General features: G+C 36.5%; 2 protein-coding genes across 5 annotated transcripts in view; one reads left to right on the top strand and one right to left on the bottom strand.

The window, feature by feature from the left end:
- The window catches only part of LOC139151207 (G1/S-specific cyclin-D2-like), a 94,079-nt gene that overhangs the window by 50,517 nt on the left and 18,233 nt on the right, over positions 1-25,329 (top strand). For 2 of the 3 annotated variants that reach the window (XM_070723846.1, XM_070723836.1), the window contains exon 6: positions 3,814-6,196. The exons of the other annotated variant lie outside the window; for it this stretch is intronic. In XM_070723846.1, the coding sequence (XP_070579947.1) occupies positions 3,814-3,972 (159 nt within the window). In that variant the 3' untranslated portion in view covers positions 3,973-6,196. Of the gene's footprint in view, positions 1-3,813; positions 6,197-25,329 lie in introns of those variants that run through there. 3 annotated transcript variants of the gene reach the window in all.
- Positions 8,166-23,939, bottom strand: LOC139151221 (uncharacterized). 2 transcript variants are annotated; one of them, XM_070723859.1, is made up of 6 exons: positions 23,742-23,939; positions 17,106-17,705; positions 12,657-12,881; positions 9,908-12,377; positions 9,743-9,841; positions 8,166-9,045 (listed from the first exon to the last, which is right to left on the bottom strand). In XM_070723859.1, exons 2-4 carry the CDS (start codon positions 17,371-17,373, stop codon positions 11,923-11,925), a joined length of 948 nt encoding a protein of 315 aa, XP_070579960.1. In that variant the 5' UTR covers positions 17,374-17,705; positions 23,742-23,939; the 3' UTR covers positions 8,166-9,045; positions 9,743-9,841; positions 9,908-11,922. The 2 variants fall into 2 exon arrangements, with proteins under 2 accessions (XP_070579960.1, XP_070579970.1); XM_070723869.1 differs by having other exon boundaries at positions 17,106-17,417; positions 23,742-23,934.

The following is a 25,329-nucleotide window of genomic DNA, read 5'->3' as shown; positions in this document are numbered from 1 at the left end:
TTACACCAAATTTCACTTATCCGTTTTGGTATCAAATATGGAATGGCTTTACACCAACTTTCACTTATCCTTTTTGGTATCAAATATGGAATGGCTTTACACCAACTTTCACTTATCCTTTTGGTATCAAATATGGAATGGCTTTACACCAACTTTCACTTATCCTTTTTGGTATCAAATATGGAATGGCTTTACACAACTTTCACTTATCCTTTTTGGTATCAAATATGGAATGGCTTTACACCAACTTTCACTTATCCTTTTTGGTATCAAATATGGAATGGCTTTACACCAACTTTCACTTATCCTTTTTGGTATCAAATATGGAATGGCTTTACACCAACTTTCACTTATCCTTTTTGGTATCAAATATGGAATGGCTTTACACCAACTTTCACTTATCCTTTTTGGTATCAAATATGGAATGGCTTTACACCAACTTTCACTTATCCGTTTTGGTGTCAAATATGGAATGGCTTTACACCAACTTTCACTTATCCTTTTTGGTATCAAATATGGAATGGCTTTACACCAACTTTCACTTATCCTTTTGGTATCAAATATGGAATGGCTTTACACCAACTTTCACTTATCCGTTTTGGTATCAAATATGGAATGGCTTTACACCAAATTTCACTTATCCGTTTTGGTGTCAAATATGCCTTAGTTACTCTTACTCTGAGGTTTTTCTGTTCATTTTTCCTCCGCGGTTGCACCTTTCTGGTTGTTTGACATCTTGAACTTTTGCATATTTCTGCAGGTCCAAATAGTATCATTTCTGTGTGTAGGTTTCTGATATCTCTGTATTTGCTACAGGAAATTAATGCTGTCTTATTATTAGCATGTTTTTATGAAGTGCTGTGTCAATATGAATCTATCTCATGTGTTTTCCAGTGTTTGTTTGCCAACATAATGTCACATAGTGGCACAGAAGAAATACATACACAGCAGAGTAGGACATAGAAAATGTACGCTAGATTACAAGTTGCTAGGAATATTTCAATTTTTGAAAAAGATACATTCCATCAGTAAAAGTTGGAAGGAAATAGAAATTTGAGTCCGCTGTTTGAGATTTTGCTTTATCCATGATAAATGATTTAATGATCAGAAATACCATTGCCTATGATAAATTGGTCTGCTGGATTTTACACTACTTTGCAGCTGACTTGAAATTTTTAGGTGGATGCAGTGATAAGCTTAGATCCTAGCACAGTGTGTTACACTCATTTCTGTAATGTAGATTTCATGACATATCACCCTGTTATATTGAAGGATATTGTAGTCAACAGCATAACCAGTTAATGATGCCCTCAATTATTTGGACTGAGATGTTTCTTATAGTTAAAACTAAATGCACAGATGAAGTAATTAAGAAAATGGTAACTGAAATGTTAGTTGAGCCTACTATGAAATCCGTTACTGTGTAAAATTTTTGGTAAAGCAGAATGTACCTTTGTACAGGAAACCATGTTATTATAGAGTTGACTCGAGAGGCAGATCATGGCGTGAGTTGACTTTGAAATAGCCATTTCAGGCCATTTTTAGCTCCGCTGTCAGCGAGGTGGAGCTCATCAAATAGTGTCCGTCGTTGTCCATCAACAATTGCCTTCTCCTTTGAAACAGCAAGTCTGATTGCTTTGAAATTTTATATGCAGTTCACTTGGATTGACCTCACTTAAGTTTGTTCAAAACATGGTGAAATTTGCATATTTGTATTTTTGGGACATTTTTTGCTGTTTTTGGTAAAAATCTCTGAAACTGCTTGTTCGATCGTTTGAAATTTGATATTCAGTTTACTTAGGGTGACTTCAGTTAGATTTGTTCAAATTGTGGTTAGATTTGCATATTTGTATTTTTAAGGCAATTTTTGTTGTTTTTGGTAAAAAATCTTTAAAAATCTTCTTCAAAACTACCAGTCAGATAGCTTTGATATTTGGTACATATGTCCCTAGGTATGATCTATATCAGATTTGTTCAATTTGTGCAGAAATATGCAAATTTGCATTTTTAAGGCAGTTTTTGCCATTTTTGGTCAAAATGTTTCTTAAAAAGTACTGGTCTGATAGCTTTGAAATTTGGTATACAGGTTTCTCTAGATGAACTAAGTAAAGTAATATATATTGAATTTCTGATGAAATCTGTAATTTTAATTTTTGGGGCAATTTTTGCCATTTTGGTCAAAAAATGTGTATTTCTAAAACTACATATCTGATAGCTTTGAAATTTGGTATACATGTCCCTACGGATGAACTTCATGATATGTGTCAAAGTCCTGAAGGATGTTATTTGTTAAATGAATCTTCTGATCAAGGAAACACCCAAATTTGTATAATTTAGGTAATGTTCTGTCTGTGACCTTAAATGACCTATACCAACACAGGATATGTTGTGGGACAGTTGTTAAGGCTGTGAACATAATTTTGTCATATTTGGTATAAATTTTTAGTGAAATTTGATCCACAAGACAAAGCTGAGGTTTAATTTTTCATTGCTGACCAATTTTGCAACTTTTCCATGTAAGACACACAAGAACTGATTAGGAATTTGGATCCAGGATAATTCCAGATGTTGTAATAACCCCACAATAGGTGGCATTTCACTACCTTTAACTAACTTAAGTGCTGTTTACATTCAAATGACAGCTCTAATATCATTTTAAAAATTCCCAAGGTTGTAAATAGCTCATCTACTTTATATTTCCTGCCATCTGGCCTTTGTAGCTCTATGTAAATTCCTATGGTCAATGCCAAGGGGTGGAATATTTGATATTGGGGGAGGGGGATGGTGTAGAAGATTGATGGGGTAACATTAATTTTTTGTTACCTGATCCTTTGTACATCATTTTTTCCCCACTCTCCCAACTTTTCTTTTTGTCAAGCCTTCTCTGGCTGATTTTTTTTGTTGACATTTGCTAATGTATGCAGGATCTGCTTGTCCCATTGCTATAGAAGTTGATATGCATGTTCTCAAAGTTGACCTCCAGTACCTAAGTTGTATACCTTATTTGCTTTTGTCATTCTTGTTTTTCTGGTTGTACTGTGTAGAAATCATTGTCATAACATCAACATAGAATTTTGCTGCAGTGAACAGATAGAAACAACAGTCATTCTTGATCTTTGGTATCCATACTAGTATGTAACAGGTTCGATCAAACATGAGTGACACCGTATCATTGGCGGTATTTTTCTGAAATGAGATATTCAAACAAGTTTTTGAAAATTGTCTGTTTTTTGGCATTGAATATGGTGAGAAAATGGTTTAACCCTGACAGTTTTTTTGTTTGCTTTTTATCTGCCAGAGAAGAAATTTCTTGCAAATCTAATGAGTTTTGTGATGAAAAAGACAATTGTTCAAGAGATGTGGCAAGAGTTGACCTTGAATAATAAAAGCAGGTCATGGAAGATGATATCTTATAGCATTTGAACTAATTTAATTTGTTCAGTTCATCTGTAGCCCATTTTGAATGTCACTGCTCAGAGTTCACCTCCAACCTATAATGTTCACTTTGATTATCTTTCCAACAGAATGGTTTTCAGGGTTTTCATCTTTGTATAAAATGTGTATTAACCCTTTGCACCCTGACCCCATGGTGACCTATGACCTATGGACATTTTTCTGAGCCGGGTTCAAAGGGTTAACATATTGAGGAATAATTGCCAGAAGATATTGAAGGTTGTGTTTGACAGTTTACGAAGTAGTTGAGTTCACACCCAATGATATAAACAAGTCCAGTTCATACCAAATGAATAGTCTTGCAGACTGCTTTTAATATTATTTGACTATTTATCATTCCACATTTTCCTTTTTTTGCAGGATTGTATGAGAGCATGTCAAGAGCAAATTGAACAGCTTCTGACCAATAACCTATCATCAACCATTGTTGCTCCAGTCACAGCAACAACAGGAAAACAAAGCCATGTTGAAACAGGACAACCAACAACACCAACTGATGTACAGGATATCCACTTCTAGATGTTGAATAATTATAGCACCCAATGACAAGTCAAAGGATAAGGAACAATTCATGGATATGACAATGATGAATTGGAATTGCCTGTAAATTTTAATATCCAGGTTCTGCATAATTTTAAAACATTACATCAGAAATTGGTTCAAACGTCCAACTGAAAAAGCTTCATGCAGTATTTTCCTCATGTGAAATTTAAATTGATGCCATCAGAGTAAATTGATGTGTATCTTTTGTTGCAAGTCTGTAGTGAACTATTTGGCTTCCTGAATGCTTGTTAGAATTGAGAATTAATTCCCAACTGCCACTCTGAATTGAGATCTTTTCCATACTACCACTTAGAATTCAGATTCGCTTTCAAAGCCAACCACAAATCTGATTTGACAGTTAGAAATTCACATGGTTTCCAAACTGCCTGTCTGAAAATAATTGGCTTGCTAACTGCCTGTCAGAAAAGTAAATGGCTTTGTAACTGCCAATTCAATTCAGGTTTTCAAACTGCCAGGTCTCAAAACTGCCAATTATAATTAAGAAGCTGCATAACTGCCACTCAGAATGTAGCATTTCAGGTATGTTGGACTTTCCAATTGTAGTTTTCATTTCTACTTGTAGTTTTAATTCTACAACGAAATAAGAGGTGGAAAAGTAAACTTATGCTGTTGAAATGAATGAGTATATTTTCATTAGCTTCATGTACTGCCATGCTGAGCTTCCTAATACCAAAAACTGCTATGTGTTGTTAAACATTGGTCAATGGCTACAATAAATTAACAGAAAACTCAAAAAAACGCATATATTGTACTACCACATAGATACAGTTATGTTGGGCTTAAGTTTCTATAAAAATGCAGTTTATCAGTCCTGTATGTCCAGACTGCCTGAAATATGAATATATATAAGCTGTAATGTGCCTATACATTGTAAAAATATTATTCAGATATGCCTGAACCATTTTTTTAAACAATTACTCAGATTACAAACCCTGACCAAGTCATTTGATTTCACATTTAGCCCCGATCTCTGGGTGATCTGTTACGCATTTGGATCCAGAAAAATGCTCTGTGACAGTGTTTTTGTTTCAAAGAACACTTACAACAACAAAATGATATGGTGTAGTGTCTTAGCTGTTAATTTCAGTCTACGTCATAGCATTTTAGCCAAGTTTGTCATTAACAGAAGGGATGACTAGTATATCTTTAATGATCACATTGGGGGTTGTGTGTTTTACAAAGGTTGTGACACTGTCTCATTGACCAATGAAAGCTTGTCTATTTATTTTTTTTAGATCAGGATTTTTTGATTTCATTGCATTTTGGTACTGTTGGTTTAGTTTGACATGAACTTACAAAGAGTCCACGGTATCAAAATTGCAGCTTTGTGTGCAGAGTGCTATTGTGTGTTGTTGTTGTTTTATTTTTTATTATTTGACCTTGCCTATGTGTGTCATTGATTATCATTGTATAACGGTACTGGCAGTAGGATTTATGGAGTGTACTGCTTTACCTACCTATTTATCTATTGGAATATCCCACCTTCCCAGCATGCAACTATGCTTTTTGTGGCAATAATTGCTTGCCACTTCATGATGGGGGAGACAATATGGGACTATTACAGACATTATTATTTACAATAATCATAAGATCAAACTCAAGAATCTGAAATTTACGCTGATTGTGTTATACCTCATTGTAATAAAATGGCTTCAAGTAAGTTAGAGATATTCCTTCCTCCCCAAATATTGTGGTCGTCCACAATTATAGAATGGAAAATTAGGATTCTTCAACATTTAACATAGAGGGGAGGTAAGGCTTAATATCCCAATGCAAGATTGATTTACTTTTTGAAAATCATATTTTCTTATAAAAAAAAAGAAAAAAAGTTTTTACAGTGTTGTGGAGAGTTCACTGGGGCTGGTTTCTGTGGTGACAGTAACTTTTAAAGTTACACAGAATTTTGTTTTCTATCGTCAGATAGAAGATATAGAGACAGGAAATGATGTCATGTATGCAGTTTTTTTTTGCAAATGAACTTTCTACCACTATGCCAAACAGGCCATTGGTAGAATAAGGGTATTGTTCAAGAGAGGGTATTAAAGAGAGATACCTGTTTCCATGGTTACTCCATCTTATTCACATCATTCTTTTTATTGATGTGAGTTCAGCAGTGATGTATTGTACATGTAAATATTTTTAAATGAAATAAAGAAGAAATTAACTGAAAATAATCAAATGTTGTGTAATGTTTGAATTATAGTTAATGGTCTCAAAATGTGTATTGTCATGGCAACAAGGTACCACCATAGAACTTCTGTAGAACTCTTACTCTGCATTTGGTGTTAAGATGTAGATGTTGATGTTCTTCAAGTGAGCATGTTGGAAAAGTTTACAGTCTCTGTGAGATCCCTTAGAAATCAAAATAAGACTTTCATGGCCCATTTCCTACAAAGCTTGTGATGATGAAACAATGTGATCAATTGGAAAATTATTTATTTCTGGAACTTACCCAGTCCATGGCACTTCAAAGTCAAAATATAGAAATAACTGATATATTTGTCTTTACTTTTTCCCCAAAAAGTTAGAAAGTGTTTTATCATCAATAGGACATGCCCAGGAACCTGTAAACTAAATTTGAAAGCTTTTTGACTAGCCTTTTCTGGAAGAAGTTTTCACAAAAAAGAGAAAGCTGTCCTTACACTTCACGTGTGCAATTTTCAAAAGTCTAAATCACTCTCAGGAACCTGTCAAGTGCCGTCAGAAGTGAGTGATTAAAATATGATGAGCAAACCTGAAATGACTTGCCAAACAAAATTGTCCTGTTATTTAAGGAAGAACATATTGTTAATATTTAACAAAATTTGACCCAACAAGAGGAGTTAAATTTTGAGAAGTAAAGGTGATTTGCATAAACTTACACTTTCTGACACAAATTACAACTGCTTGTTATGCTAAAAGGTGAACTCATCCAACATTTTAATCTCGCGTTATCAAATTAATGTAAATTTATGAATCTGCACAAAAAGGTGATTTGGAGCAAATCACACTGTTGTATGCTCAACTACACTGTTGTATGCTCATTTAGGGGCCGTCAATAATAAAAGCTGTGTGCGTCAGCTTTTATTATCGACGGCCCCTTACATGTAGAAAATAAATTTTGTTATGACACTACCGGTATATATAACAAGTGAATACACTGCAGCTGATGGGAGTTATGAGGCGCATTTGACAAATCAGGATAAACATTCAAATGTTATGATAACGTTTTACTGAATAATCTGTCATCAGGTTCACTATCTTTTAGTGTTAACAATTCAAAGTTGTATATAGCTGCAGTGATGGAACCCCCCTGCCCCCTTACAAAATCTTTCTTTACACTCAGAGAACCTCATTAATTGGCATGACATATCACAAACAACCCATGTTCATCTCAAATATTCTGAGGCACAGGCACCCATGAGCTGGTTTGTCAGCTAGATCAATTGATTTTCTGCTTGATCTATTGATCCTGTACTCAATCAGCCCGCCACTGCAACCTGAATGCTCCCCAATACGCCTAAATGCATAGGTTGCAGTGGTGGCAGATCAAGTATGGGATCGATAGATCGAGCAGAAAATCGATTGATCTCACAGGTACTACCCAGCCAATAGGCACCTGTGTTATGATCATATTATAGAAGCTTGAAAGGCTAGTTCTATTTTGTTCTGTGCTATGTTGGTTTTACATTCCTTTGCCCCACTGTGTCCACTTAATAAGTGTACTTTGAATGGTTTTATAAATGATTTCAGCCATTATTCTTGACTTGCAACGTTGCACTGTTCAAACTATATTTGGTGGCAATTCTCAATAACTATTCTCGGAATGGCATACCCCTGATTTGTTGGGGGGATGAGACTGAAGGGCGCCCTCACTCATTAATTTGTTCAGATGTTCAGTTTCTCAGATAGCTGGACTCCAGTGAATTCACATGAATAGTATAAATATCTGCAATTCATGTTGGTAAATGACCAGTAATTGCAGAGCATTTTCATCAGTGCTTTGCACATTAAAGCATCCATTTCCTCAACTTTTGGCAGCCACGCTAAACAAGTTTGTTGTAAAGCAATCTGGGATCAAACACAATCATGAGGTAGTTCAAGTAGGTCAGAAAGACTCGACCCCATTAGTTAATTATCTGATAGGACAGCAGCCCATTACATCTATGTAAATGTGTCTGAAACATCTCAATACCATTTATTTTGTGATCCAGAATTCCTGAAAATTCAGAAAATATGAAATAATTGCAGCAAGGTCTCTGTACATGAATATTCTGATCATAAAAGTGAAGATAACAACAGTTATAGAGAACACTGCAAAAACATCCATATCTTAGAAGCAATGTTCAATAGATGTAATGCAATTAGCCACAGGAAATAAAAGCTGTGTTTGATTTTTATTGGCCAATATTCCTAATCACTGACTAGATATATCAACTTGCCATTTTCATTGATTTCAGTGTTCCCAATTGTACTTCATAGAGGTCACTGTATAAACTCAAATCCCCTTAAAGGAAAAGTTTTAGTAGAAATACTGCAGTAGTATATTCAGTTGAGAAAACTGCATCTCTTTGAGATGCTTTCTATGTGTTTTTATGAGTGATCTTTAAGCAATTTATTTGTAAAATCAAACCATTGAAAAGCAGCTTGTGTTTTTCTGTATTCAACTTTTCAACCAAAAACTGATAAAGTGAATGGAGAGAAAGTGGCTTCTCTTACAAGTTCAACTTGGCACATGCATGAGGTAATGGAGTGCTTGTTTCTAGTTTCTAGTTTATACTCATGATGAACTAAAAAATCTGTTAAAGAATCTAGAACTTCTTAAGGGCATGGTTCAGGCGTCAGATTGTCTTGCCAGGAAATTTACTTACTAGATTACAATTTTAAAGCACCGTATGTGATTCTGAAATTTTGAGAGTTTATATTTGTTTTAAAACCTTTGCCACACATGGTACAAGTGAAAAGGGTCTCCTCACTGTGTTTATTCATGCAGTGTTTCTTCAAGTCTGATTTTCGACAAGTTTCATAACTACATGATGGGTATTGTGCCTTGGTTTGATGGGTATTGTGCCTTGGTTTGATGGGTATTAATTGTGCCTTGGTTCATAACTACATGATGGGTATTGTGCCTTGGTTTGATGGGTATTGTGCCTTGGTTTCATAACTACATGATGGGTATTGTGCCTTGGTTTCATAACTACATGATGGGTATTGTGCCTTGGTTTGATGGGTATTGTGCCTTGGTTTCATAACTACATGATGGGTATTGTGCCTTGGTTTGATGGGTATTGTGCTTTGGTTTCATAACTACATGATGGGTATTGTGCCTTGGTTTGATGGGTATTGTGCCTTGGTTTCATAACTACATGATGGGTATTGTGCCTTGGTTGATGGGTATTGTGCTTTGGTTTCATAACTACATGATGGGTATTGTGCCTTGGTTTGATGGGTATTGTGCCTTGGTTTCATAACTACATGATGGGTATTGTGCCTTGGTTTCATAACTACATGATGGGTATTGTGCCTTGGTTTCATAACTACATGATGGGTATTGTGCCTTGGTTTGATGGGTATTGTGCCTTGGTTTCATAACTACATGATGGGTATTGTGCCTTGGTTTCGATAATGTAGCATGTGTCAGTACTTAGATGGGTGTGCCTTGGTTTCATAACTACATGATGGGTATTGTGCCTTGGTTTCATAACTACATGATGGGTATTGTGCCTTGGTTTGATGGGTATTGTGCCTTGGTTTCATAACTACATGATGGGTATTGTGCCTTGGTTTGATGGGTATTGTGCCTTGGTTTGATGGGTATTGTGCCTTGGTTTGATGGGTATTGTGCCTTGGTTTCATAACTACATGATGGGTATTGTGCCTTGGTTTCATAACTACATGATGGGTATTGTGCCTTGGTTTGATGGGTATTGTGCCTTGGTTTGATGGGTATTGTGCCTTAATGGTTTCAGCCAAATGGATTCCTCACAAGAACAATGTACTTTGATTCATGAAAACCTTCCTTATGTTGTTTGAGGGACATTTTTGAAGTTAAACTTTGGAACATTCGTTACATGTGTAAACATCAGCATTATGTAATCTTGCATGCCGTTTATCCCTTTGTAAAATTAAGTTTAAATTAGGCTCAAACCCACATTTTTTGCATTGTTTCAGGCCTCGTTTGGTGTGTGTGCAAGCATGCTCTTTAAGTTGCCGTCTTTCAGAAAACCCTCTACCACAGGAGCAGTTGAAAGGATACTGCTTTGTGTGTTTTCTACTGTGTTTTCTATATCCACATTTTGATTTATAGATCTTATCACACACATCACACTTGTACTCTCTCACTTTCTTGACACATGCTGGCCTCTCAAACATTTCTGGAGAATCATCGCTTGATATGCTGGTTCTATCTCCACCAACCATTCCATCTACATCTGTACCAGATCCAACAGCTGCCTCATTTGACGTTTCAGCAGTAACAACATTTTCTGGACACAAGTCAGTAGTGACAGGTGACTTTAGGCATATCAAGCCACCAGCTTCAATACCATGCAGCAGTTGCATTGCTATAGAACAAAATCATCATATGGAAACACTTAAGGAATACCGTAACTTTTTCATATTGAACGCATTTGGTAAGATGTGCTTTCTCAGATTTTCGGCACACTAGTGAGTTCCTACCGGTATAAGTCCCCACGGACACCTAAAAATGGCAGGTATACAAAAGTCCAGAACTACACCTTATATCATCCACAGGGTAACCCACAACCACAGAGATTCAATCATGTTTTTGAACCTACTTGGAATTTTGAACACTAATTGGAATTTTGAACACTAAGGAAAAGCAGCACTAGAGTTGACATATCAGTTTTCTAGTGTGCCAGGAATGATGCCACTGAACTCACCATGTTATCTCATGTTTGGAAGAGAAGTACACTACCTATTGATCTCTGTTTGGGTGCTTGTGCAGACAAATATGGTACACCCAATGGCAACTGAATCACCTAAAGTCAGTTGAGGACTTGAGACGCAGCCTGAAGGGAGCCTCTAAATTATCTGAGACTGAAACTGTGAAGATAATGGCTGCCAACAAGAGACACGCCTTTGTAGCCAGGTGCATGGAAGTGATCTAGACTTGTTAAAGACAGAGACACGGAAGGTTCCATTCATAGGCAAACATAATTAAGCTGGCTCAGATCATTAGAGATTGATCAAAACCATCCATTCTATGAAAAAATACATAACGTAAAAAGTGTGTCTCTTATAATCTCTGTAAATCTTATAAATATCTACACATAAAAAATTAAATTACAATAAACTGATTGTAAAAACCATTAACTGACTGCTGCAGTGGAGTCTGCTAGTTTCAGTGAAAAAGTGAATTGCAGTTCACAATTGCATTTTGCATTGTTACCTTCAAGCTAATTGGGGAAATATGACAAAGGAGATGTATGCTAGTAGAAGCTGACTGGTGATTGGAATGAAGTTAGACCTCCAATACGCTAAATGTTAAAATGTAAATGTTTGGAAGATAGCATGTGCCATCAGGGACAGATATTTACACTCAAACTTTTACAATACCCACTTGGCTTGTGCAGTAAATAAAATTTTCACAGCTTTTTTTGTGAAAGTAAGAAAATTTAAATTTTTCCCAAAGAGTTAACATGGAGCTGGTAGTCATTTTAATCTAAATTGTCAGGAAATAATGGGTTACATCTTTTTGTGATACCAACTTTTGAACAATGACCCCTAAAGTTTGGGCAAAGCTCAAGTCTTTCAATTATAAGGCACAAACTTCCTTAAATAAATAAAAAATATGCTGTCATTAAGCACTGTCATTATATAATGTCTTACTGTGTACAACTTTTCAGCTGTATGTGAAATAACTAACAAATTTACTGCAGATTGTAACGAGACGTGACTCTCAGTTTAACGTCTTTGAACAGTGACAATGCGTGAGAGTCGAGGATCACTTACATCTGGCACACTTAACATGATTGGGGGCACTCTATCATGTCTTTGTCGCATTGGTACCTCTTCAAGTCCTAAATTTTGTCGGAGTCGTCTTATCCTCTTGGTCATCGAGTCTTGTTTCACAGGTGCTAGTCTGTCCTTTACCCCAAAAGCTTTATTAGCGTCGTCCACTTCTTGAAGCATTCTTAAATTGCGAAGATCTTTCTTTTCTTTGACTAACGCATCAGCGATTGTTTGTGCATCTTTGATTTTGTTTGCAGTCCCCATCATCTTGGCATGAAGTTTTCTCAGTTCGATAGAGAAATCACGGGTTTCCTTTTGGTTCCTTTTTCTTGGGAACAGATTTAAATCTCGACGAAAACTAGCAAGCTCCCTGACAAGTTCAAGTTTCTCTGGGTCTTCATGTCTCACTGAAAATGTGACCAAATAATCCTTGAAATAGCCATTTGGTCCACATTGTGAGAGGAAATAAAAGTGTGCATTTGCAGACAATTGGGCTAACTTGAAGAATACTGACCTATTATCACTTTGCATTGTTTTGTCGAAAGCTACCATAAAAATATTCACAAGTATAAAATGTGAGGTAGTTGTCAACAAATTTTCAAACATCCATGTACAATAGAGTGACAGAGACAGAAATAGAAATAGCCAGATAAAACATTTTATCAATTCTATTTAATTAAGCTTACCTCTGTATTCATCAGAAATGTCAAAACCTCGTTGTCGTAGATCTCTTTGTCGATTCCTTCTGAACTCTACCACCATATTGTAAAGATCCAGTCTTCCAATATAGTATAACAACATTTGCAAAAACACCAAACTGTTCTCTGCCAGTAGGTGTTGACCTTCCAATGCAGCTAACATTTGTGAGGGTTTATGTACATCCAAAAGCAGCTCTTTGGGATGAAAGTGATCTGAAACAAGTAAAAAGATTCTTTAATCTTAATAGGGACGTTCATCCAAGATCAGAGCTTGTTAAAGGGAGACAGTCGTCGGAACCACACCTGTGCAAGCTTCTTGTTTACAAATGATGTATTTCATGAACAATATCTAGATGCACCTCATCATCATAGCTGCAACATCATAATTATATGATGTTGATCATGACAGACATGTTTTAACTTTCATCATCATCACCATTGTACCTTGGATACAGTGTATGGATACATTGGTTGTATGGGTCCCATACAACCTTTGAACAAAGTTTCAAAAACTGTATCCGTTACAGGAGAAAAAACTGTCCTACCGACATTATTATATATCAAACAAAAGTGGAACTATCTTTCCCATTTAAACCATATCTATAGGACTGCAATAAGTTCAAGATAATTACCAAACCCAATCAACAGTTTTCATCCTAAAGCATATATCATATTCTAATATTCTGAAAATACCGTCAAGGACAGTGTGCTCACATTCGATTTGAATTGGTCCATTCGAGAAATATTTAAACCAGGAAAAACAAGAATGACAAAAGCAAATAAGGTCTCCAACTTAGGTACTGGAGGTCATCTTTAGGAACATGCATATCAACTTCTATAGCAATGGGACAAGCAGATCCTAAATACATACCGTATTCCTCCGATTCTAAAACCCCGCCCGTTTATAACGCCCCCCAGGATTATTTTATCGATTCGTAATTGGTCGTTAGTTCGTTTATAACGCCCCCCAGGGGGGTACACCCAAATTCTGACTGGAACAATACTATCATAGAGCCATTGTCATGTAATGAGACAAGGATATCCGCGACACCTACGTCGCTAATCAAAGTCACAAACAAGTGCCAAAGTGAAGTATCAAACCTCAAAACAAGCACACTATTGTTTGGTGTTGGAACATGTCAATCGGGAACGGTTCTATCGTTCCTGGCGATACAATTCCACTTGGATTTCGCTACGTAAATGAACATTAAAAGAGTTGGATTTTTGAGCGTCTCGATCTAGTACAATGCCGTCTTTTCGTCACTGTCATTTTGCTAACGTCAAAATAAGCAGATTTTTGAACATCTTGATCAAGTACGAATCGAATATTTCGATGCCATTTGGCTACCATAACATGAACATTATAGTCGGGTTATTGAATGTGTCCATCAAGTACGATTTGCTCATTTCGCGTGGTGAAAAATCGTTCCTTTCCATGGGTATCGCGAATGCGCTCGACGGAACTGAAGACAACATGATTTCCGAGGAGATTCCGGTACTCGATGACGACTTATAAAATGAAGCCGTAGGACTTGTGTTTGGTGACGAGGGGGAAGATGATGATATAGACTTCGATGGGTTTGACTTCGATGAAGAGGGCAATTGTATCGACAAACGAGACATCCGAAGTTTCTTCCGCTCATGACTGAATTGAAAATACTTTGAATTTCTTTCTTTATGTTTTATCAATTTTGTACATTTTTTTTCTCATTTTTAAATGTATTTATTGTTTGAACGGCATTTCTTGCTTGTGTGTGTCCTTTTCCTGAACTAGTCCCGGCAATGAGTAGGCGATAGTGTAATAGATTTTCAAGATTATGCATGCTTTCGATGTCTTGCGAGGGAAAAATACCCAACTTCATAAACGGCCCTATACACTTACAGTTAGAACAAAAACGTGCATGTTCGTACCATTCCAAACAGATGATCATAGATGACTGAATTCCACATCAAGAGACATTTCGTTCATCGATACAAATAAATAAAAAACTTCAAAGTTTTATTGCCAAAAATTCAATTCATCAAATTGTAAGCATTGATGCGTAGCAATCTTTCATCTCGGCCAACCAGCCAGCCGATGCTTCAACACTTTATCAGTTCGAACCTAGCACATGCCTTTTCGTAAGATCACATTTCATTTCGAGATACGGTTACTTTTTGAAACTACCGTAGGAGCAAATAATAAAAACTTACAACGTGTAATTGATCGTTTATTTTAAGGAGTACGCTAATTGAAAATCGTAATATAGAAAACATCGGACGGACACCGTGCAAGTGCTGAACAGAATTTTACCCTGACCTCATGCACTGACACCTTTGACCTATTGCGTGAATTGACCAATCACAGCCAGCGGAACTTTAGGGACTTTCCCTTTACTCAGTCTGTTACTCCTTGTCTGACCTTTGCGGCCATGCTATGCATTGCTATGGGGAGGGAGCTAGCTACTGCTGGAGCGTACTTGTTGCAACGAAGTATCGTGGTGATTATCTATACACGAAATACGAAGATTTATTGCTATCGTATTTTTTAGCAAAAGAGGGTATGGCAAATACGCTAAATTTCGATACTTGTCGATCTCCATTAATTTATACCGTACAGATTCGACTGTCAGTATCGACGCAGCATGGCCATGAGTCAATAAAGTATGAGTTGTCTGCAGCGCTCATGTGAATAAAAAAATTGGCATAAAATTCGCATAACATTGCATCAATTAGCATAAATTAACTACGACGTTCGATTTCGCGGTGACATCTGTTTATACAACCCCCCAACATGTTTTCCGTCACCTTTGGTTCTGAAAAGGGGTTTTAGAATCGGAGGAATACGGTATGTCAACAACAAAAATAGACAGAGGTTTGATGAAAAGAAAGGTGGGAGTGGGTAAAAAAATGTACAAGGGATCTGGTAAAAAGTAATGCTACCTCATCAATCTTCTAGACCCTACCCCCTCCTGAATATCAAATGTTCCATCCCTCGGTATTACATAATGCTAGATGACAGGAAATGTATTTACAACCTTGGGGAGATTTTAGTTAATGCCATGAGTGTTATCATTCTAATGTAAACAGCACTTAAGTTAGTTACAGATGGTGAAATGCCTTCCACTGTGGGCGGTGATTACAACATCTGGAATTATCCTGGATCCAAATTCCTCATCAGTTCTTGTATGTCTTACATAGAAAAGTTGCTAAAATTGGTCTGCAATGAAATAATTCACCTCAGCTTTGTTTTCTGGATCAAATTTTCCTACAAATTGATACCAAATATGACAAAATTATGTTCACAGCCTTCAAAACTGTCTCACAACATATCCTGGGTTGGTGTAGGTCATTTAAGGTCACAAACTGAGAAAATTACCTAAAATATACAAATTTGGGGGTTTCCCAACACTTTGAGCAGAAAATTTATCTAATAACATCCCTCAGGACTTTATACCAAATTACAAAGCTATCAAACAAGTATTTTGAGAACAAGTTTTCTTGACCAAAAATGACAATATTGTCTTAGAAATACAAATTTGTATATTTCAGGACAATTTCCACATATCTAACTATTGCCATCTGTGTACGTCTGCGTACCAAATATAAAAGCTGCCTGTCCAGGGGTTTTAAAAAGAAAATACTGTTTAAGATTTTTTGACCATAAATGACAAAATTGCTCCAAATAGTAATTTTCCCAATTTTGTCATAATTTCAACAAATAAGAAGAGTAATACCCTCGCAAAGATCCAACCCAAATTTGAGACTGATTTGGGCTGGCGGTTTCAGAGAAGATAATTTTTACTGAAAATGAGAAAATCACCAAAAATTCAGCAAAAATACAAAATTAAGGATATCTTCACAATATTCATAAAACTGTATAAGGTTCACCTAAGGTACTTGCACACACATTTTCAAAGCAATCAAAACAGTGGTTCTCGAGATATTAATTCTTGACCAGTTTCACATTTTGTAAGTTCATTTGCATAATTTTGGCAATGCAGACTTCATTTGAACCATAGACCCTAAAAACGTTTTTAGGGTCTATGTTTGAACAAAATCCCATCAATAGCCCAGGATGCATCCACACACCAAGTACCAAGCTGAAATGTGCAGCGGTTTGCATGTTTTTGATGTTGACGGACATACTGTACGTACGTACATACATACATACATACACACACACATACATACAGACGCCATCGACTTCAGCTTATACGATAAACTCACATTGGTATAACCAAATGTGAGCTAAAAATCATTGTTTCTCTCAGACTAACTGTATAAATTAGAATCAAACCATGAACATTTTGTACACTTTGCAAATCAGACAGAAGCTTATCATATAGGCCTCATTACCAATTCTTGATTAGGCATAAAGCTGAAATTTGATTTCAGGAAATGAATATCTGAGGGTTTTATGATTTGGGGGAAGGGGGATGGAAGAAGGTTACTAACCTTTGGCAAGGAATTTTATATCATCCACGTTATCTTTTGTTAAACTTTTTGAAATGGCCGTCAACAAGGAACAATATTGTCGATGTTCAGTTGTTTGTAAGCCACTTGAGTAGTAATGGTGCATTGTTCGTCTAAGTTGTCTACCCTCAATCTCACTCATATCAACTGTGTGTCTTGTACCAATATATTTGGATTTGATTGGTGGCAAGTATTTCAGTGGTTTCTTAAAGCGGACAAATCCTCCTGGAACAAGACGATATTCCGACATCTCTGCCTTTTGTATTTTTAACGGATGATGGTAGACTCAGAATTCTTAAAGAGAAAGTAGATCCTAGCATGAGCAGCCAGCTTATGTTACATCATAGTGAAGTTTTTGTGATGATATCAAGTATTCTGTTTGATTTCAGCCAAAGTTAAGCTCACTCTACGGCTATTAATCACCATATAATTTAAGTGTAAAGTTTAAACAATATGTCATGGATTTGTATACTGTTGTCGGGTTTATGGTTGTAAGCAGTCCATGACATGATGAGTTGGCATTAACGTCATGTGTTCCTTCTTTCTTCCTTCCTCTCCTCTGTTGAATTTGTGTCACAGCACCTAGTTGGATAAATGAAATAGAGTTTATTTAAAGAAGTGATAAAACAGTCTGATACAATTTCCCCTGTATTATCAGGAGTGTAATTTAACAGGTCATGAATTCTTGGGTTGATGTCAGTTTTATTTAAAGGCGGAGCCTCCCTTTAAAAGGACGCAAAGCTATGGCGGTGTTCACTGTGTAAGTGGACACCAAACAGGCAACACGCGGGCACATGCTCCAGAAAATGCCACTTTTTAGTTTTCCCTGGCCGCAAAAACGCAGACAGACTGCCAAGCGGTCAGCGTGATAATGCTGCCGATCGAACTCTGTGATTATATCCAAAGTCTAATGCAACTGGAAGACAATTTTTTAGGAAATTTGAGCGTTTTAATATGGCGGGGAATCAATGACCGTTGGCGATTTGAACCGACCGTCAATCAAATGCTTGTATAAACTCTGTTTGCAGGATTAGCAAAAGGTGACAAAAGATTCATTGTCATTGAATCTTGCATATGATGTCTGTGAATATATGCGCCCTTCTCAATCCCAGGTTCTCGCATTAGTGAACGTGTCAATAGCCCATTAACAGTTTGTCATTCTTTTGTTTTCCATTGAATATTTCATCAAAGAAATAATATTTATATTAGATAAATCTGATAATTGAAGGGGGCCTTTAAGCCAGCTTAATGCGCTCCCTCAAGTTCAAATGTGTATACGACCCGGGCATAGCATTGTAACAAAATGGCTAACATGAGTGCTGACGTACGTACTTTCATTCTGCCTGTTGCTGTCAACAACTTCTTTGTACTTCAGTTTTAGTGCCTTTAAGGCTTTATCATGCCCTGAAACTGATCAGCTTCAGGCCATTTGTAGAGCCATTTCAGTATTTTGTTAAACTAGGCTCTCTCTACATATTCCGTTCAGTATTCTCTGTATAGTATTGTCTGCTCAGACTGAGATAAGCAGGCAGATTGATCTCAACGTCAAACCAATTATTGCCACGGAATGAAGTGTTCTGTTCGGCAGCCATGACGAAAGAAATTGAATGTTAGTTGTTGTTTGTTATATGTTACAAATACCTGTCGCGTGATGTAGTTTTAGACAGCTTTGAAGCAGCTCAGTCCGTCCACACAGGGAGTTGCGGATAGAGTTAATCCCTACACCAGCTCAGGTCAAGCCGGCTGGCTAAACCGTCTCAAATTTGAAACATTGTAGAAGCACTTCGGAGCGTCCACACTGTCAGATAACTTTTTTTGCCAGTATTGGACCAGAACCAGAGCGAGTGTGTGAACAGCACACAAATGTCCATCATCTTGTTTCAGCCAATTGTTATTTACTCTAGCTATGTCTTTGTAAACAAATAAACAATTGAAAAGCAAACAACAAATCTGGCAAAGTGTGCATATATGCTGTTCTGACTTTCATTTTATGTTTTTTGTTTATTGCTTTATTTCAAACAAACATACATCATCATGTTGCAGCTATATTGTTATTTATTTTTACCTGTGAATTTCACAAACTAACATCAAGGAAACATCACAGACTGAGCCCCTGTGCTTTTGCGAATTTCTATGAAATTCCCATAGTTATAGGTACACTCAGTGTGACAGTTTTCGGACAGGGTAGTGAATTTCGCTCAAAGCCGTTTCATAAATGACAAGCAGTACGAAATCTTATTACCATACCCTTTGAAACTTTATTGTGTTTATCCTCAACTGTTAACACGACGGAAGTGGTATTTAGGGGGTCCTATATTTCGACATGTATGGCGCTTAGATATCGGACATGGGGCTGTCTCTGTGTGTTGCGTTCGACACCTTGTATCGTACAGTGTGGCTAACTTCGCCAAGTTTGTAACCCAAAATAGCTCTCTACCGAAAAAACAAGCGACCTAGCGGCCGATATAGCTCCGCTGTGTTTATATACAGAATAATTATTTTTGCCACATGTTGATGAAGAAGGTAGTTTGATAACTCAATGCAGTGGCCAGAAAAAAGTGGCTAAAATAAGCTGCAAAATACAAAATTGAAGATTTCATCATACTTTGAATATATCACATCCGATCATCCCTAGAACATGTCAACCAAAGCTATCTGATGAGTAGTTTTTTGAGAATAAAATATTCTGACCAAAAATACCACAATTATACGGTGTCGCTCACATTTGATCAGAATTGGTACACACCAGTATGGGTACCAAAGATCAACATAAATGTTGTTTCTATCTGTTCAGTGCAGGAAAATTCTACGTTGATGTTATGGCAATAATTTCTGCACGTACAACATGAAAAAACATAGGGCCAAAGTCCCTGAAGCTACTATAGACATGGATACAAAATTAAGTATTTCCTTACTGTATGAAATTATCTCACTAAGGTCTCCTACGGACAAGTAAACTAAATATTAAAGCTGTCTGACCAGCGGTTTTTGAAAGAACAAGCAACTCAACAGTTGACAGAGCTCTGTTGAGTTATGTAGAGAATAACCTTTTGTGACACATGTATTGATGAAGAAGGTGGATATCTTTGATTAACATTGTGAGTTCTGTTTAATAAGTTGAGACTGTACATACTCAGAGAAAGCACACTGAAGAGACAAAGGTTTGAAACTTAAGAAGTTCAAGGTCATCAAAAGCATTATAAGGAATCATGTTACACTTTCATTGCACTGTTTACACAGATTGCATAATTGCTATAAATAGCACATGAGGAATCTTTATACAGCCCAGCTTTACCATAAAAACCCTATCACTTTGACCACTCTTTTAATTGACCACTCTATTTTTTTCCTCAAAAAGTAATTTTATTTTATCCTTACCAAGTCAACCATAAATGGAAATTAGAACTTTCTCTATCTCTATCTCTATTGACTATTTTGAGCAATTTCTTTTAGATAACATACAGGGCACAATAAATGACGGTTCAGAATGTGTCAAAGTTGGGATTCAGGAAAGTTGCCTTTACATGTTTTAATCCTCCAAGATGGTAAGCATTTCACTATGAACTGTCAAAAAAAGTTGAACTTTCTGATAATTCTACACTAAAATTATTTTGGCTTTGATGATTTCCTAATTAATTCAATTATTTAAAATCATATTAATTATTTTTTTCTGGGTGAATTGATAGGGTTTATACAGTACAAGAATTACATACAATGTAAGTCAAATTTTGACCAAAAATGACAAAAAATTCCTTAAAAATACAGATTTGCATATTTCATCACAATTTGAACAAGTCTAAGTGGGTTACCCCTAGGGACCTGTATACCAAATAACAAAGCTGTCTGACCAGCGGTTATGAAGAAGAAGATTTTTTACCAAAAACACCTTTTTTGGCATTAATTTGCCTATTTTCAACAATATCAAAAAATAAAAAAAATATGTTTCTCAAAATCGTATTTTTCATCTACACAACAAATATCAAATCAGTAAGTACTGCGGTTCTCAAGATATTTGAGTGGACGGACGCCTCACAAACGGACATACATACATACATACATACATACATACATACATACATACATACATACATACATACAGACTGACGACGGACGCCGGACGGATACCCATCCCAATAGCTTCTATAGACTATAGTCTATAGTAGCTAACAACAAGAATGACAGAAGTTTGACATACTGCTCCACAGAAATTGATGTTTTGATCAAAAAAGGGCAAAAATTGTCCTAAAAACACAAATATTGAAATTTCACCACATTTTTGCAAACAGCTTCTCAGCTTGTCAAAAGATGATCTGCAACATTTCGCGAAAAAATGTTCACAATTTCATTGTGACCACCCCCTCCCAAGATCTAATGGTCCGTCCCTTAGTTTGAGCAGGTCTGTTAATATGTAACAGTTCATAAACAATGACAGGAAATGACTACAGGTCAGTGGAGTATCCTGTTTCAGCCATTGGCATGCGACCACTCATGAACATTTGCAGAATTTCCCTTTTTCTTACCTCATTTGCACATTTTTGACACTGATGTGTTCATTTGAACAAATTCACATCTCAACCCCTACATCTACCTGTACACCAAATACTGAGACGGTAGCTTTGGTGGTATGGGAGCCTTTGTGTGTGACGGACATACATCCGCACATACCCACAAATATACAGACATACAGACGCCACTCAGACTCATCATATAAGCTCTTTTTGGTATTTATATATAAAACCAAATATGAGCTAAAAAATGGCAACAATTGCCCCCAAAAATAAAAATTGCAGATTTCATCATAATTTCAAAATATCACACTTAGTTCATATATAGAAACCTGTATACCAAATTTCAAAGCTGTTAGGCCAGTACTTTTTGAGAAACGCATTTTTTACCAAAAATGGGAAAAATTGCCCCAAAATTCAAAATTGCAGATGTCATCATTATTTCAATAAATATCATTTAGTCATCTATGGAAACCTGTATACCAAATTTCAAAGCTATCAGATAAGTAGTTTTGGAAATACACATTTTTTGACCAAAAATGGCAAAAATTGCCCAAAAAATACAAAATTAGAGATTTCATCAGAAATTCAATATGTATTACTAAGCTTATCTGTAGAAACCTGTATACCAAATTTCATAGCTATCATCAGACCAGTACTTTATGAGAAACACATTTTTTGACCAAAAATGGCAAAATTGCCTTAAAAATGCAAATTTGCATTTTTCTGCACAATTTGAACAAATCTGAAATAGATCATCCCTAGGGACATATATTAAGCTATCTGACCAGTAGCTTTGAAGAAGAAGATTTTTAAAGATTTTTTTACCAAAAATGACAAAAATTGTCTTAAAATACAAATATCCAAATTTCACCACCATTTGAACAAATCTGATTTAAGTCACCCTAAGCAAACTGCATATTAAATTTCAAAGCAATCGGACGAGCGGTTTCAGAGAAGACGATTTTTTTTTTACCAAAAATACCAAAAATGCCCCAAAAATACAAATATGCAAATTTCACCATGATTTGAACAAACTGAAGTGAGGTCACCCCAAGTGAACTGCATATAAATTTCAAAGCAATTGGACTTGTGGTTTGAGGGAGAAGGCAATTGTTGACGGACGACGCCGGACGACCGACGCCGGACGACGACGATGGACAACGGATAATCAACCTATTTGATAAGCTCCGCGTCGCTGACAGCGGAGCTAATAACTATTCAAAACAGGACAGCAGCGTCACCCTACTTAATATGCGGTAATATGACTTGTAAAACGTTATCAATATGGAGCGAAGTGAGTACAACGAACAGCATGTCATTAAATGTCCGAAAACTGAGGTCGTCCGAAAACTGTCACACTGAGTGTAATGTGTTTAATAAATTACCATACTATAATACTGTAGTAAACGTCTATCATATCTATTTTGATATCCACACATTTTTAGTGTTGCTGAATTTGCAAAGAATGGCACAGTCACTTGCCGTTACACGGCAATAGCCCTGTAACCTTTCCTATACTATAGCCTACGTCTTTCGGCCACTGACGACTGTGGAATGGGTGATCTTTCAAGGAAGGCATATTCTGTGTCCTAATCTTTGCTTACCGTCAAACAATCAGAAGCATCATTCCACAGTAATTAACATTTGCAAAGTTCGTAAAATCATGGACCTAAAAAAGAAGACGTATAGTCACGTACTCACGCTTCTAGCTCCATGACGTACTTCACCTTTTTGAGGTCCTTGTATTTTAGACTACGGTATCGGTACCGAACTCAGAGTGACACAAAATAGAGAAAGTTTCCATATCAACTTTTTATTGCGGTTGCAATATGCAATTACAACGGCAACCTACTTCATTCTTTATGGCGTTCCTATGTACGTTGTTTACAGACAATCTATTGAACCAAATATCTAGTACAATCCACAGTCCCTCTATCCACTGTGTACAATCTCAACAAAAGATGTTGTTTGGATACCATCTTTGCCTATGAATTCATTAGGCATATGAATACCCCAGCTACTCCGCTGTGCCAGACTTTCCAATGCAACGACAAGAAGTTGAGGATTTCTTGGTTGTATCATTTCAACCACTTGTGATGTTTAAATTTACCTTCCAATGGAGACGTCACTGATAGTCCACTGTGTTGGAAATACCCATATTCCGGTATTTTAAGCTGTTGTAAACTAGGTAGCAATGAATACGTTTTAAATATTGGCTCCTTCTTACCCGCGGCGCGGTCGTCTCCAAGGACATAGGTATCGTGCCACGCATGCGTAGTAATTGATCGCAGTTTTCTTTATGTCGGCTCATGATCAATAATCGGGTCGCGGGGGTGGGATACTAGTATGAGTGTCAAATCTCAGTACGGTAACGTGAGCTTACGTGAGTGTGTTATGTCTGAAGACCTGTGGTATAGAACATATCTGGAGGAATGTAGAAATGAAGGACTATCTGAAATGCAGCCATGGGGTTATGCTGCGGACCGAGGAATGCGTCCTCCGCTCGGAAAGAAATCTAGAATAATTTAATTATAATATTTTTATTGCTTGCTTGTAAATATAGGATTTACATCACATTTGTGGCAATAAAAGAGTGATACAAAAATAAGTTCAAATTTTCTTCAATAAAGATAAAGTATTACAGTATTAGCTAATAAAATATAACAAGGTATTTCTTTGTTTAGGCCTATATAAAGTAAAAATATAATCTGCAATTTGTTTGTTAAAAGATAAAGATATAATAACCTTCTAGCGCTGTCAACTATTTTGTTGCCCGCGTCGTTGGTCATGGTCATACCGCTGACTCTGTACAGTGTACATGAAATCTTATACAAATATTTTCATCATGAGCGTGATTGTTGCAGATAGCCTAAACACCGTCCCTCCATTTTACTTTGGTGATTGATACTGGTGGCAAAATAAGGGAGCCGTCATTATTTATCGACTGGGGGTCGGAGGAATTTCATCGGAAACTCCGAAATTTCGAGTAACCCGGGGCCTTTGCCAACCATGATGAGCTTGAGTAACTCCCCTCTCTAACTCAGAAATTTTGACTGACCCCCACCTTAGAAAAGTTAAATACCAATACATGAATTTGCAAAATTTACAATAATACAGCAAAAAGCTTAGTATTGACCAGCTAGATTATCATCGGTTATCTTATGACGGTTGAAAAAGGTGAAACCAACAAAGTGACAACAAAATACAGATACAAACTCGTGCTATAACCAGATTCCAACGATATACCGGAAGTATTGTTTAATTTGGATGGTTATCATGACAGGGTTTTCACCAGGATATCTGACTGGTTAGAATTTGAAAGTAAGGGAGGGGGGACAACTTGCAACAGGCTGAGGGGGAAAGTGTCAGAAGGGGTATCCCCTTGCCTGCCAGGAGAATTTTAGAATTTGATATGTGCACTGGTGCAGTGTGGTGCAATCGGAGAGGTATTTTTTAATTTGCTTGTTTACTAAGTAAAACTGTTAGAACATCCCAGGGGGAGAGCACGAGAGGGGATGTACCCCCTCTCGCATTGAAAAATTTGATAAATTGATGTAACAGTGCAGTCTGAGAGGTGTTTCAATTTATTTTGCACTCAGTAAAATTGTTTGAAAGTGACATTGAACACTGATATTTTTATCACATTTTTTGCATGACAGTGTTTGAGTCAAAATATTCCAAAACCAAACAATGACAAT

Source organism: Ptychodera flava, chromosome 2 (genome assembly GCF_041260155.1).
Source record: "Ptychodera flava strain L36383 chromosome 2, AS_Pfla_20210202, whole genome shotgun sequence".
NCBI classification, from domain to species: domain Eukaryota; kingdom Metazoa; phylum Hemichordata; class Enteropneusta; family Ptychoderidae; genus Ptychodera; species Ptychodera flava.
This window is presented reverse-complemented; position numbering and strand designations above follow the sequence as displayed.